Source organism: Gorilla gorilla, chromosome 1, assembly GCF_029281585.2.
Source record: "Gorilla gorilla gorilla isolate KB3781 chromosome 1, NHGRI_mGorGor1-v2.1_pri, whole genome shotgun sequence".
Taxonomy (NCBI): domain Eukaryota; kingdom Metazoa; phylum Chordata; class Mammalia; order Primates; family Hominidae; genus Gorilla; species Gorilla gorilla.
In genome coordinates, this window is record NC_073224.2 from 122,290,004 (window position 1) to 122,303,230 (window position 13,227).

At 36.7% G+C, this 13,227-nt stretch overlaps 1 protein-coding gene across 2 annotated transcripts in view; it reads right to left on the reverse strand.

Annotated features, from left to right (window-relative positions):
• GDAP2 (ganglioside induced differentiation associated protein 2) overlaps window positions 1–13,227 on the reverse strand; it is a 62,000-nt gene that overhangs the window by 24,429 nt on the left and 24,344 nt on the right. For both annotated transcript variants that reach the window (XM_031012852.3, XM_063695926.1), the window contains exons 7-8: window positions 7,003–7,162; window positions 4,777–4,933 (exon numbers count right to left, since the gene is read on the reverse strand). In XM_031012852.3, coding sequence (XP_030868712.1) covers window positions 4,777–4,933; window positions 7,003–7,162 — 317 coding nt within the window. The remainder of the gene's footprint in view (window positions 1–4,776; window positions 4,934–7,002; window positions 7,163–13,227) is intronic.

Here is a 13,227-nt window from a genome sequence, read left to right on the forward strand (position 1 = left end):
TTGTGTCATTTATATCTACCAGTTCTCTTTAGAAATAAAAACAGAGAAATTTAAAAAATACTCATTAATTTAAAAACAATGAAAAACCTATTTTGTGAACATAACTTTTTTTTAAAAAGCTGTATTTAGAGAAGAGTTGTATTTTTTAACTTGAAAATCTCTTTAATTTCTGCTAGATTCTCATATGTGTGTCTGCATTTAAATTATTGTAATATCACATAGTGAGTGGCCTCCAGAAAACTCCATTGAACACTGTGAGAGAATGTGAATGAAAAAGAAAAATAAGTCTCAATAACATTTTTTTTTTTTTTTTTTTTGAGACAGGGTCTCTCTCTTTCGCCCAGGCAGGAGTGCAGTGGTGTGATCACAGCTCACTGCAATCTCCACCACCTCCTGGGCTCCTCAGCCTCCTGTGTAGTTGGGAACAGAGGCATGAGCCACCATGTCTGGCCAATTTTTTTTCTTTTCTTTCTTTTTCCTTTTTTTTTTTTTTTTTTCTTTTTTTTAAGAGACAGGGTTTCATGAACTCCTGGACTCAAGCAATCTACCCCACTTGGCCTCCCAATGTGCTGGAATTACAGGCATGAGCCACCATGCCTGGCCACATTATAAAAATAGTTTATCAGGTTCCCTGGATCATACTTTTCAGAAGGAAATAGAGTATTGGGTTCCTCCCTGGACCATACTTTTGAGAATTGGTTATCACTGTTAAAACAAAATAGCAGGAGGCCAATTAGCTTAGGGTTGTTTCTGTACCAGGAACTCTTATAAAACCATATCAAAACTTAACTTAGAGGAATCCCTTGTAACTGATTAATTTTAGAAACAAACAAACAAAAAGCAACTAAACTGAGTTTCAGCCAATCACAAATAGCAAACTAGCTAGATCATACCTAAAAGTCTGCTGCTCCTTCTGCTATAGTGAAGTTCTCTGAACTGCTTCTGGTTTTGAGTGCTATCTGATTCATGAATACTTCTTTGCTCAAATAAACTCCATTAAGTTTATTTTGTCTAAAGTTTTTAACATCACTCTGAAGTAGTCTGCTTTACAGATATAAGAGAAGACCTCATCTTCAATCATCACAGACACTGGGCACATAAATGGGAAATCAGAAAAATCTTTTGGTCAGACATAGCTCCTTACTCAAGCAAACAGCTTTGGAAGCCATAGGCTACGCTCTTCTCCAAGCCTGCAACTGTGTGTTGACTGTATGTGCACACAACCTGACTGCAGTTCTGAACTTTTGCCTCAATACTTCTGACATCTCAAGGAAGCGTGGCTCATTCATGGATTTCCAGAAGATGGGGAGTACTTTATCTCTGTGTACTTGCAACTAGAATATTATCTTGTAGAATAAGTGTTCATTGTTTCCTAAACAAAATGGAAAAAGTCAACTGTGTTACAAGTATGACTCTCAAGATCAAGGCCCTCTACCAATACAAAGGATAATGCTTTACATGCTATAGGACTCCTTTCCAGAAAGTGTGGGATCAGTGAATATAAATTTATTTTAATACTGGCTTAAACTAAGTTACTAAGTAAAACTAATCAACTCACTTAGAAAAACAACAACAACAAAAAACCAGCAACCAGCCCAAAGACAAACTTAAAACTTCCATATATCTGTACCATTTCATGGAGAAATGAGTTACGTATGTAGTGTATAAGTTTGTGTGTATTTGTGTGTGTGTGTGTGAGCGAGAGAGAGGGAGAGAAAGAGAAAATGGACAGAAAAGAACAGGTTGACTGATTTGAGAAAGGTGATAATCATGTAGTTCTTTGTATGTGAATATAAAAAGTCTCCAGTCCTTTTCCAACTGCTCTGAAGTTGGCTTTTGTAAGTGGGTTGAAGGTGAGTAGAGAAGGGAGATATGCTACAGAGGCTACATTGAAGGGTCTTCCTTAAGTAGCCGTTAACTGTGGGCAAGCCACTCCGTGGGATCAATTTACTTCATGTAACATAATGGAGTAACACTAGGTCAGTGATTTAGGGCGCAAAAGAATCATCTAAGAAACTTTAGAAAGAAGATTTCTGAGTCCTTTCCATGGAGGACAGGAAGTTTGATACAGGAAGTTTGGTGTGGGGCACAGATTTTTAACAAGCACTCTTAGTGATTCTAATGCTGATAGACTGTGGACCCTACTTTGGAAAACTATTAACAAATGATCACCAAAATTCCTTCTAACTATAAAGTACTGGTGAGAGACCACAGACCAGTGATTCACAAAGTGTAGTCTGCAGACTCTTAAAGAGATCCTGAAATGCCTTTAGGAGGCTGTAAGTTTAAAACTATTTTTGTAATAACATTATTCGCATTTTTCACTGCACAGACATTTACATTGATAGTGCAAAAGCAACTAATGGGTAAAAACAGCTGGTAATAGCCTTACCACAAATCAAGGCAGTGGCACCAATAAACAAAAAAGGCCAGCTGCATTTAAGAATGTCTTCGATGGAGAAGTAAAGATTATTAATTTTATTAAATCAGTTCTTGAGAACCCATCTTTTTAAATTAATGGAAGACAAAATGGAAGAACACATAAAGTACTTCTGCATATTGAAGTGTGAAGTTGCCTCGAAGAAAAGCACTATGTGATTGAGTTGTGAGCTGGACTAGTTGCTTTTTTTCATGCAACACCATTTTTACTTCAAAGAATGACTGGCAAACTGTAGTTATTCAACGTGAATATGTGGCAGGTGTTTTCCCAAAAATGAATAAAGTGACCCTGATATTTCAAGAAAAATAATCAACAGTATTTGTTGCCAATGATAAAACTTGAGCTTTAAATATATATATATTTGAAATATTTTTATTGTCATCAGAAGCTTGACAGTTCCTAATATTAAATACTTTTCTGATGAGATTGGTGATACTATACAATCGATACTAACAAATATAATTTTTTGATACTGTGTAATGAAATGTGTCAATATTTGGAGCTCTGAATAATTCAATGAATCAATACTTTCCAAAAAGCTAACGTACCATGTTATAAAGTCATGCTATACATTCCTATTATAAAATCTGTCCAAAGTACAGAACAACACATTTTAATATAATAGAATTAAAAAAATTCATGGATACAGTTTGAGATTCTGCATTACAACTATGTTTTAAACACTACTATTTATCAAATTCTGGTATAGTATCAAAGAAGAATATCCCAATTATTTTAAAAGGCTGTTAAAATACTCCTCCATTTTCCAATTAAAATCTCAGTGAGGTCAGGTTTTCTTCATATACATTAGTCAAAACAACTTACTGCAGCAGTTTGAATGCTGATAGGACAATCCGGCTGTCTTCCATTAAATCAAACATTAAATAATTTGCAAGATTAAAAAAAAACCACTGCTATCTTTCTCATTGAAAAAGTTATTTTAAAATAAATAAATAATTTCTCATGTGATAAATATTGATAGATACAACCCATAAAAACAAAAGCTCTCTGGGGTCCTCAACAAGTTTTAAGAGTGCAAAGGAGACTTGATACTAAAGAAGTCCCAGATCCCAGTAATGTGAGGAGCCCAGGCACCGTATTTAATGAAAAATGTCCATCAGATGAGTCTTACACATATGGCCAAGTTTAGAAACCACTGAAAGTATCATTTGACTGTGACTGCCTCACTTGGAAAAGCTGTTCCTTGGTGCCCCCTAGTGGCTCATACGCTTTTGTTTTTCAAATTAAAATCAGAATAAAGGAAGACCTGGGATTGAGGAGACACAAAATACTAGTTCTGAAAGGGACTGGAGAGATCATGTAGTCCAACTCCCACTTTATCAGTGGAGACAGATAGCATGCAGACATCATTACAATACAGCGTGAAAAATGCTATGCTATGCTTTGGGTGAGTACAGGGTATGAAAAAAGCATACAGGAGGTGGCATCTGTTCCAGACTTGGGAGGTAGGTCTCCAGAGGCAACTGCTTTTGAAATCTGGATAGAAATTGAAGGATGAGAGTAGCCCATTCAAAAGGAATGGCAAGTACCAAAGCTCAAAGATAAAACAAGCCATGATTTGCTCAGTACAGCAGTGAACAATTTTAAGAGCTTGACAAGTACCAGGTTCTGTGCTAAAGCTCATTACATTACCTCATTTATGCTCACAAAAACCCTATGAGGTGCTAACCCTCAATCAACCCTATAAGGTAATGGATAGTAGACATTTATAGTTTGTTTATTTTAATTTTCTTTAGACTTTTTTGAAAAGCAGCTAGCTTTACAAAGACTTGATCTTTGGGAAAGCTTACCCAAAAGTACAAAGCTGCTTCTATGTTTTTAAAAGGATTCCTTCAAAATTGCTTTAGAAGACATATGGAAGAAATGGAATGGTTTGGATGTCTTGTAAGGTCCTTCAGATAAGTCAGGGAAAAATAAAGCTCTTTTAAATTTAATTCAACTGTAGATTATGCTTTAATTATAAACATAGTAGAGCTAAGTAAAAGCTTTATAACTGCCTTTCCCTTTTCTAATTTCTCCTTTTAGAATATAAACCTCGCATGGAGGCATTACTATTGTAGTAGACAGGGTAGGAGCTCTGAAATCAGATATGTATCTGAACACTGGTTTCACCACATATTAACTGTGGCCACTGATAACTTTCTTAACTTTGAGTTTTTGCACCTCCAAAATGAGGACGATATCTTCCTCACTGATTGTCATGAAAAATAAATTGGAATGCATTATATATACACGTAGCTCATGCATCAGATGCAAGGTCCCTTTCTTGCTTCTGATGTCCTTATGTATCTAACAGTCCTGAAGGGTTGTCTTACTTTCTTTGATGCTGCTTCTGCAGAGCTGCCTCTGATAATTGTCCCTGAAGGATCAGTTTTCTTTGCTTGTCAATATCTCCTTCCATTCGAGCAAAAGCATGAGAGCCAATGAAAGAGAGATCAACTCCCAAGCCTTCATCCTCCTCTTCTTGGTTATCTGTAACAAAAATGCAACTATCAATAGAGAGCTTATGCTAAAACTAGACAGTAAACATTGTGAATGCTGCAGTAAGGATGACAGTGAGGTAACTCAAAAAACTGGGGTCAAGGTTATTTTTGAGAATGAAATTGTAATCAGATTTAGGTATTTGTAAAGCTGAAATAATGAAAGAAACTGCCTGTCCATGTGTGACAAAGGTTTTAGCAATATGTGAAATCCAATCAGGGTGACCTGGGTGTAACCCTAGGAAGAAAAGAGTAGAATGTAGTCACACACAAAAAGACAGAAGTAAATAGATTGTATCTGGCTTTAAAGATGGCTCATTGCACAGCATCTGACAAAAAAGAAGTATAAAAAACAAGCATTTGGGAAGGTTTATATAGCACTGTTGAAGGAGAAAGCATTTGATTGCATAAATGCTCTTCTGTAAGGTAACATCCCCACATGGATGTACCAGGATCACAGAGTATGATCCACTTCCTAAAGAAATATTTCAGTTATAATTTAGCATCCTGGTTTTCTACACTGTCATACCAACCTAGTTATTTTGGTCCATAAGAGTTATAGTTTTCACTACAAATTAATAAATTAACTTTCTAATCTGTCCATACAACCACTGTGAGTTGGACTAGTAGAAATCAGTCTCTTGGGAACAGATTATCTCTTAGTGTGGTATTCTCTGTCTTGGTAGATCTGTTAAGCAAAAACAAAACAAAACAAACGTTGTACCATGGGGAAATTCCCCAGGCAATGCCAGCACTTGAATTCCAACCTGGTGGACAATCAGCTGGAGTTTCCCCACGTCTACTTCACTGCTCCTCAAACTGACAGGCCAATAGATTGGAAGGGCCTGCTTTCATTAAAAACACCCCTCAAGTAAAGCTTGGTTATATATATTTTAACAGATTTAACATTCTGCTTGAAAATATTTAAGAACACTACGGCCTATATCTATAACATAAAAGTATTTTCTGTGATACGATTTAACATTCTACTTGAAAATATTTAAGAATGCTAAGGCCTACATCTATCACAAAAAGTATTTTCTGAGATATGAATGCAAATAAAACACTCTGGGAATGGTGGACAGAAGAGAATCTTTTTGCAAATTAATTAGTCTTATCTACTGTCCAGCACTCAAAGTGGTTTTGCTGTTCACCACTCATTATCACACTAAATGCATTTTATGAAAGAAAAATTCTATGGTAGTCACAGGCATGAGGATTTCAAAACAACTCTTTGCATTATTTCAAGGATATACTATACTGGAGGCTCACCCAAAGTGCATGACTACCCCTTCAGCAAAGTTTGGTTTCCAGATATTTCACATTTCCTGATGTTAGACCACTTATAATTCCCTCCACTTGATTAAAGTCTATGTACTTGTGATAAAATCTTGAGTTGCTTCCTACAGATTTTGGCTTGGTGCTCATTTTTAAAAGAAATGTTCACTCTAGGAATTTCACAGTAATTCCCTAAACTGCTGGATTTCAAGACTCAGTCCCAGCACTGAAGCTTGTGAGGCATATCTCCACAGAAGGGACTTAAGACCTTAAACATGTACACATGAACATCACTACAAGATGTCACACAGAGCAGATTCAGAAGGCCCCCATCCTAACACATTCTACCTACTGCTCCAACCTACAACAGTATATAACCCAAAGAAACAAAATGAATGGTTATAATATTCTTGTCTTAGTATTTAATGTTAAGTATGATTTTTAGAGGATAATGAAAGCTGTTTAAAATGTTAGACAATAACGTACTTTACTATCTCAACAGTGTTGTGCATGAAACTATAACCTCCAGTAGGGTGAGAATGTTGTTATAGCTACCTCTTAATCCCCACTGTCTAACACAGACTTGACGTATATCTATCTATCTATACTTTTATTTTTAATTTCAAGAATAGAACTTGAAAACTTCTAAACTGGTCTTGATACTAGTATCATGGTAATAGAGAGTTTTCCAAAGGTCAAGCTGAATTTCTTACTTCTTTGGTGATTGGTGCCTATTTTTGGCCCTAAGAGGGAGATTTAAAAAGTTAGAGCTCTAGAACTCACCTTCTGGAGCGCCAGGTTTCTCGCTTATTCTAATCTGTCGTTCAGGTACCACAGGCTCCCCTTCTGCATTTCCAATATCTGCAGGTAGGTAGGGCAATGATCGATTCTCCTCTTTTAATGACCTTGGGAAGTAGAGAGGTAGCAGCTTTTGGTAAGTACCCTGTGTCAGAAAAGCAAGACATTCTGTGAAAAATAGAACAAAACAAAGAAGACCTCAGCAGTACTTAGTGCTGTTCATACACTGTGAAGACAACCTCCATCAAAAATAAAGACTTTACCACTTCTGAGCTCAGACTCGATACTGTCTGAAACCCTCAATCAGCTTTTGTGTTAAAGATAAGGATATTGTTATCTAGCCAAGTTAAATGTGATGCCCATCCTAACAATTCCAGGTCACTGAACCTGGAATGCATAAGTCCTGCCACTCCTGTCCCCATCCGTACCTTCACTTCCTAATGATACCAGTCTCTCAAGACTTGGCTCAGATGCTAGCTACTTCCTTAACCCTCAGTGTGCCATCAGGGTCCGTTCAACCATGTTTAGCTGCTGAGTTGTTTGTGAAGGATTTCTCTTTCATGATGTTTATTCTTTCTTAAAAGTTCTTTTCAAAGAAAAAAGATGAATTTTACTTAAAAAAAACAGAATAAAACTCATCTTATCTTGTAATTCCCATATCGATTGGTCCACTGGACTAATAAATCTGCAATACATTAAAGGCATGTAGTGCTCTTATTTGTCCTATATCTTGAAGCATTTTGCATTTTCATCTTCCTAGGAATTGTTTTCTCATTACCTAGAATTACTCATCAGTTATTACAAACTATACTAAAAAAGACTGAAATAAAATAGTAAGAAAAAAATTATGGAATCACCTAGGACAATGAAATCATTCAAGAAATCATTTTCTTTCATTTTCATATCGTGTTGCCCATAGTATTGCATCATCTTTTAAATACATATATAAGATTGCAGACATCATCTTTATAGCCTTTATAAAAAAACTGAGATACAATCTTTAAAAAAAAACTGAGACAGAATTCACATACCATAAAATTCACCCTTTTAAAGTATAAAATTCAGTGTTTGTTTTCGTTTTCTTTTTTGAGATGAGGTGTTGCTATGCTGCCCAGGCTGTTCTCAAACTCCTGGACTCAAGCATTTTTCCCATCTCAACTTCCCAAGTAGCTGGGATTACAGGTGTACACCACCATACCTAGTTTCAGTGGTTTTTCACAGACAGTATTCACAAAAGGGGTACAAGGGGGTACAATCACCACCACTATTTAATTCCAGAACATTTTCATCACTCTAAAACCCATCAGCAATCCATTCACCATTCCTCCCTCTCCCACACCTGGCAATTACTAATCTTCTTTCTGTCGCTATGAATTTGCCTATTTTTGGACATTTCATAAAAATGGAATACAGGGCCAGGCACAGTGGCTCATGCCTGTAATCCCAGCATTCTAGGAGGCTGAGGTGGAGGTATCACGAGGTCAGGAGACTGATATCAACCTGACCAACATGGTGAAACCCCGTCTCTACTAAAATATAAAAAATTAGCCAGGCGTGGTGGCGCGTGCCTGTAGTCCCAGCTACTCGGGAGGCTGAGGCAGGGAATCACTTGAACCCGGGAGGTGGAGGTTGCAGTGAGCCGAGATTGCGCCACTGCACTCCAGCCTGGTGACAGAGTGAGACTCCAACTCAAAAAAAAAAAAAAAAGGCCGGGCACGGTGGCTCACGCCTGTAATCCCAGCACTTAGGGAGGCCGAGGCGGACAGATCACGAAGTCAGGAGATCAAGACCATCCTGGCTAACACAGTGAAACCCCGTCTCTACTAAAAATACAAAAAATTAGCAGGGGGTGGTAGCGGGTGCCTGTAGTCCCAGCTACTTGGGAGGCTGAGGCAAGAGAACGGCTTGAACCTGGGATTTGGAGGTTGTAGTGAGCCAAGATCGTGCCACTCTACTCCAGCCTGGGTGACAGGGTGAGACTCCGTCTCAAAAAATAAATAAATAAATAAATAAAAATAAAAATGGAATACAGTATGTGGCATTTTGTGTCTGGTTTCTTTCATTTAGCATGATGTTTTCAAGGTTCACCCATATTGTAGCATGTATCAGTACTTCATTCCTTTTTTATGGCTGAATAATATTCTAACACACATGCACGCACACATACACACACTACACTTTTTTTTAATCAATTCATCCGCTGATGACATTTCAGTTGTTTCTACTTTTTGGCAATTATAAATAATGCTACTACAGATATTTGTGTACAAGTTTTTGTGTGGACTTATGTTTTCAATTCTCTTCTGTATACACCTAAGAGTCAAACTGCTGCATTATAGGGTAACTCTATGTTTAACTTTTTCATGAACTGCCAGACTGTTTTCCAAAGTAGCTGTGCCATTTTTACATTCCAATCAACTATCTACGAGGGTTCCAATTTCTCCACATCCTCACCAACACTTGTTATTGTCTCCCTTCGTAATTATAGCCATGTTAGTGGGTGTGAAGTGGTATCCATAGTGGTCTTGACTTGTATTTCTCTAATGGTTAATGGTGTGGAGCACCTTTTCAGTGTTTACTGGCTGTGTATCTTCTTCAAATAAATGTATGTTAATTATGTTTAATTTTTTTTTTCTATTTTATCATGTTTTCACATCTTAAAGCTTTCTGGCCTGGGAAGACTGTCCCTGTAAGGGATAACTAATTCCTAAAGATAGTAAACAGCACATCTTGCATATGCCAACCAACCAATCCCAAATCTACAGTCCTAATCATTTCCATATCTAACTCTTACACACCATGCAAATATTTCTCCTGGTCTAAATCATCCAGGGCCAGGTATCAGGAATCTAGAGATTACTCCTATAGCCCAGAGTCTGCTGGAATTATTCAAACTAGCCAGTCCTAAACTGTAAGTCCTGCCCTGCCTTGCCTTTCCCAAGGAAAACTCAATAAAGGCTCTGGCTCAGGATTTCCTCACACTCCTGCTTCTGCCTCCTGACTGAAACCTACTGTTCCTCCCGTGGCCCTGCATAGCACCCATGCCTCTCTTTTCTAGCAGAACTATGAAAAATATTAAACTCTTCTTTCTTTCTTTTAAACAATGTTTCTTGCCATAGACCTCTTTGTCTCATCACTCAGTCACCTTTGTAAATTAAAACCTAGGCATGAAACATGTCTGTTCAAAACTTTTGTTCACTTTTTAGTTTGCTTATTTGTCTTTTGTTGAATTGTAAGAGTGCCTAATTTATCCACTTTCATTTTGGCTCTTTGTGCTTTTGGTGCCATATCTAATAAACCACTGCCCAATCCACAATCAAGAGGATTTATACCTACACTTTCTTCTAAGGGTTTTATAACTTTAGCTCTTACATTGAGGTCCTAGATTCCTTTTGAGCTAATTTTTGTATCTGCTATAAGGTAGGAATACAACTTTGTTCTTTGGCATGTGGATATTCAGTAGTCCCAATACTATTCGTTGAAAAGACTATTCTTTCCCACTGTCAGAAATTCCATTCCACTGACCTACACGTTTATCCTTATGCCAGTACCACAGTCTTGATTACTACAGCTTTGTAGTAAGTTTTGAAATTGGTAAGTGTGAATCTTCCAATGTTGTTCTTTTTTTCCAAAATGGTTTTGATTATTCTGGGTCTCTTGCATATCCACGTGAAATTTAGGATCAACTTGATAATTTCTGCAAAAAATGAGTTGGGATTTTGATAGGAATTATGTTAAGTCTGTAATATAATGTAGGGAGTATGGTCAGTACTGTCATCTTAACAACATTAAGTCTTTTAATCTGTGAACATAGATGTCTTTCCATTTATTTGTGTTTTTAACATTTTCTTTCAAAGAGGTCTTATAGTTTTAAACGTACAAATCTTACTGTTCTTTTGTTAAGTATAGTTCAAATATTTGATTCTTTTTTTGATGCTACTCTAAGTAGAACTGTTTTCTTAATTTTTGTTTCCGCATTGGTCATTGTTAGTGTGTAGAAATACAATTTATTTTTGCATATTGATCTTATGTCCTGTAACCCCACTGGAACTCGATTAGTTCTAACAGTGTTTGTTTGTTTGTTTGTTTGTTTTGGCATGGACTCTTTAGGATTTTTGATAAGATCATGCCATCTGTAAATAAAGATACTTTTACTTCGTTCTTTTCAATTCGGGTGCTTTTTATCTCTTTTTCTTAGCCAAATGTCTTGACTAGAAACTCTAGTAAAATGTTGAATAGAACTGGCAAGAGCAAAAATCTTTGTCTTCTTTCTGATCTTAGGCAGAAAGCTTTCAGTATTTTACCATTAAGTATGTTAGCTATGGGTTTCCCATAGATGCCCTTTTTCAGGTTGAAGCAGTTCTCTTTCATTCCTAGTTTGTTGACTGTTTTTATCAAGAAAGAGTGTTACATTTTTTCAATGTTCTTTTCTACATCTATTGAGATGGTCCTGTGGTTTTTATCCTTTATTCTATTAGTATGATATATTACATTGATTCAGATTCTTGTATGTTGAATTAACCTTGCATTCCTGACATAAGTCCTACTTTGGGGTAGTATACAATTCTTTTGTATGTTGCTGGATTTGGTTTGATAATTTTTGCATCTCTATTCATAAGAGATATTGCTCTATAGTTTTCTGGCAGGTAGTATATTTTTAACTTTACTGGACAGAGTTGAGAATTCATAATTTTTCATTTGCAGTCCATAATAGTAAAGAGAAGACAAATGAAGAAAACATTTTGGAATCATTAAATAAATCAAAGATGAATGTAAGGAGACAGATAGCAGCCCTCTAATGATGATCATAAGATTTACTGTATAAGGTAAAATCTCAGACTCTGAGTCTTCAGACAACAATATTCTAGGTTATCTTTCTCAAATTCAATAATCTATGAGTTTATGATTTTTTTTCTTTTTTTTTTTTTTTTGAGACAGAGTCTTGTTCTGTCACCCCGACTAAAGTCAGTGGCATAATCTCAGCTCACTGCAACTTCTGCTTCCTGGGTTCAAGTGATTCTCATATCTCAGCCTCCCTAGTAGCTGGGATTACAGGCACCCATCACCACATTCAGCTAATTTTTTTTATTTTTAGCAGAGATGGGGTTTCGCCATGTTGGCCAGGCAGGTCTTGAACTCCTGACCTCAGGTGATCCACCTGCCTCAGCCTCCCAAAGTGCTGGGATTACAGGCATGAGCCATTGTGTCTTTCTAAGGACAAAAAGGAAATATGGTATTCTCATTCAGTCATTCAACAGGAAGAACTTAATCACATACTACTTTGTGATAGGAACCTGTACAATCTCATTTTACTAAGAGGATGTGTGACAGTATTCTTTCATCTTTTATGTTTGTGCAACAGTATTTACTTGATACAAAGAGGTAAATGTCTAATACCTCTACTAAAATGTCTAATAAACTTGTTTTTCATTATCCCTTTATTCTTCTATAAATTATTCACAAATGACTGTTGAGAAAAAGATGGTAAATGTTGATTATTTTCCCAGGTATACTGAGGGCAAAGACTTTTATTCTCTGTTCCTCTAAATCTGGGTCAGGTGTCATGGTAAGTTGCCACGGCACTGTGGTGCATACCTTAGCAGAGCATTTGGCACACTGTAGGGTGATCTTTGTTTACCTGGCTGTCTCAGCATTAGTCCGCCAACTCCCTGAGAGCAAGAGCCATATCTCATTTGTATCCTATCCTATGAAAATGGACAAATCTCTAACCTAGACTTCACTCCTCAGCTTCAAACTGATAAGCACAATGGTTCACTGAGCCTCTGCCCTGATGATCCACTGATCATCTAAGACTCAACGTGTTCAGAAAATAATTTGTCTTCATCCCATCTCCAAAACTTTTCCCACTTTCTATTTGCTATCTCAATGGTGGCATCATTATTTAGTCACTCAAGCCAAAAACCTAGAAGTCATGTTTAACTCCTTTTCCCGTATGTATTTAATCAACCACCAACTCCAGTTGAACTTATTTACTAAATGTTTAAAATTTTAACACTACCAGTACCCTTGTTCAGGCCTGATCATTTCTCATGTGGAGTACTGCAACCACCTGCTATCTCTTCTTGCCATTAGTCTTTCTCTTTCCAAATCATCCTCCACACAGCTAAAACAGAAATTAGATGACATCATTTGTTTGCGTAAAGCTCTTCTGTTTCCCATTGCATAATTAATAAAGTCTAAATTTTACAG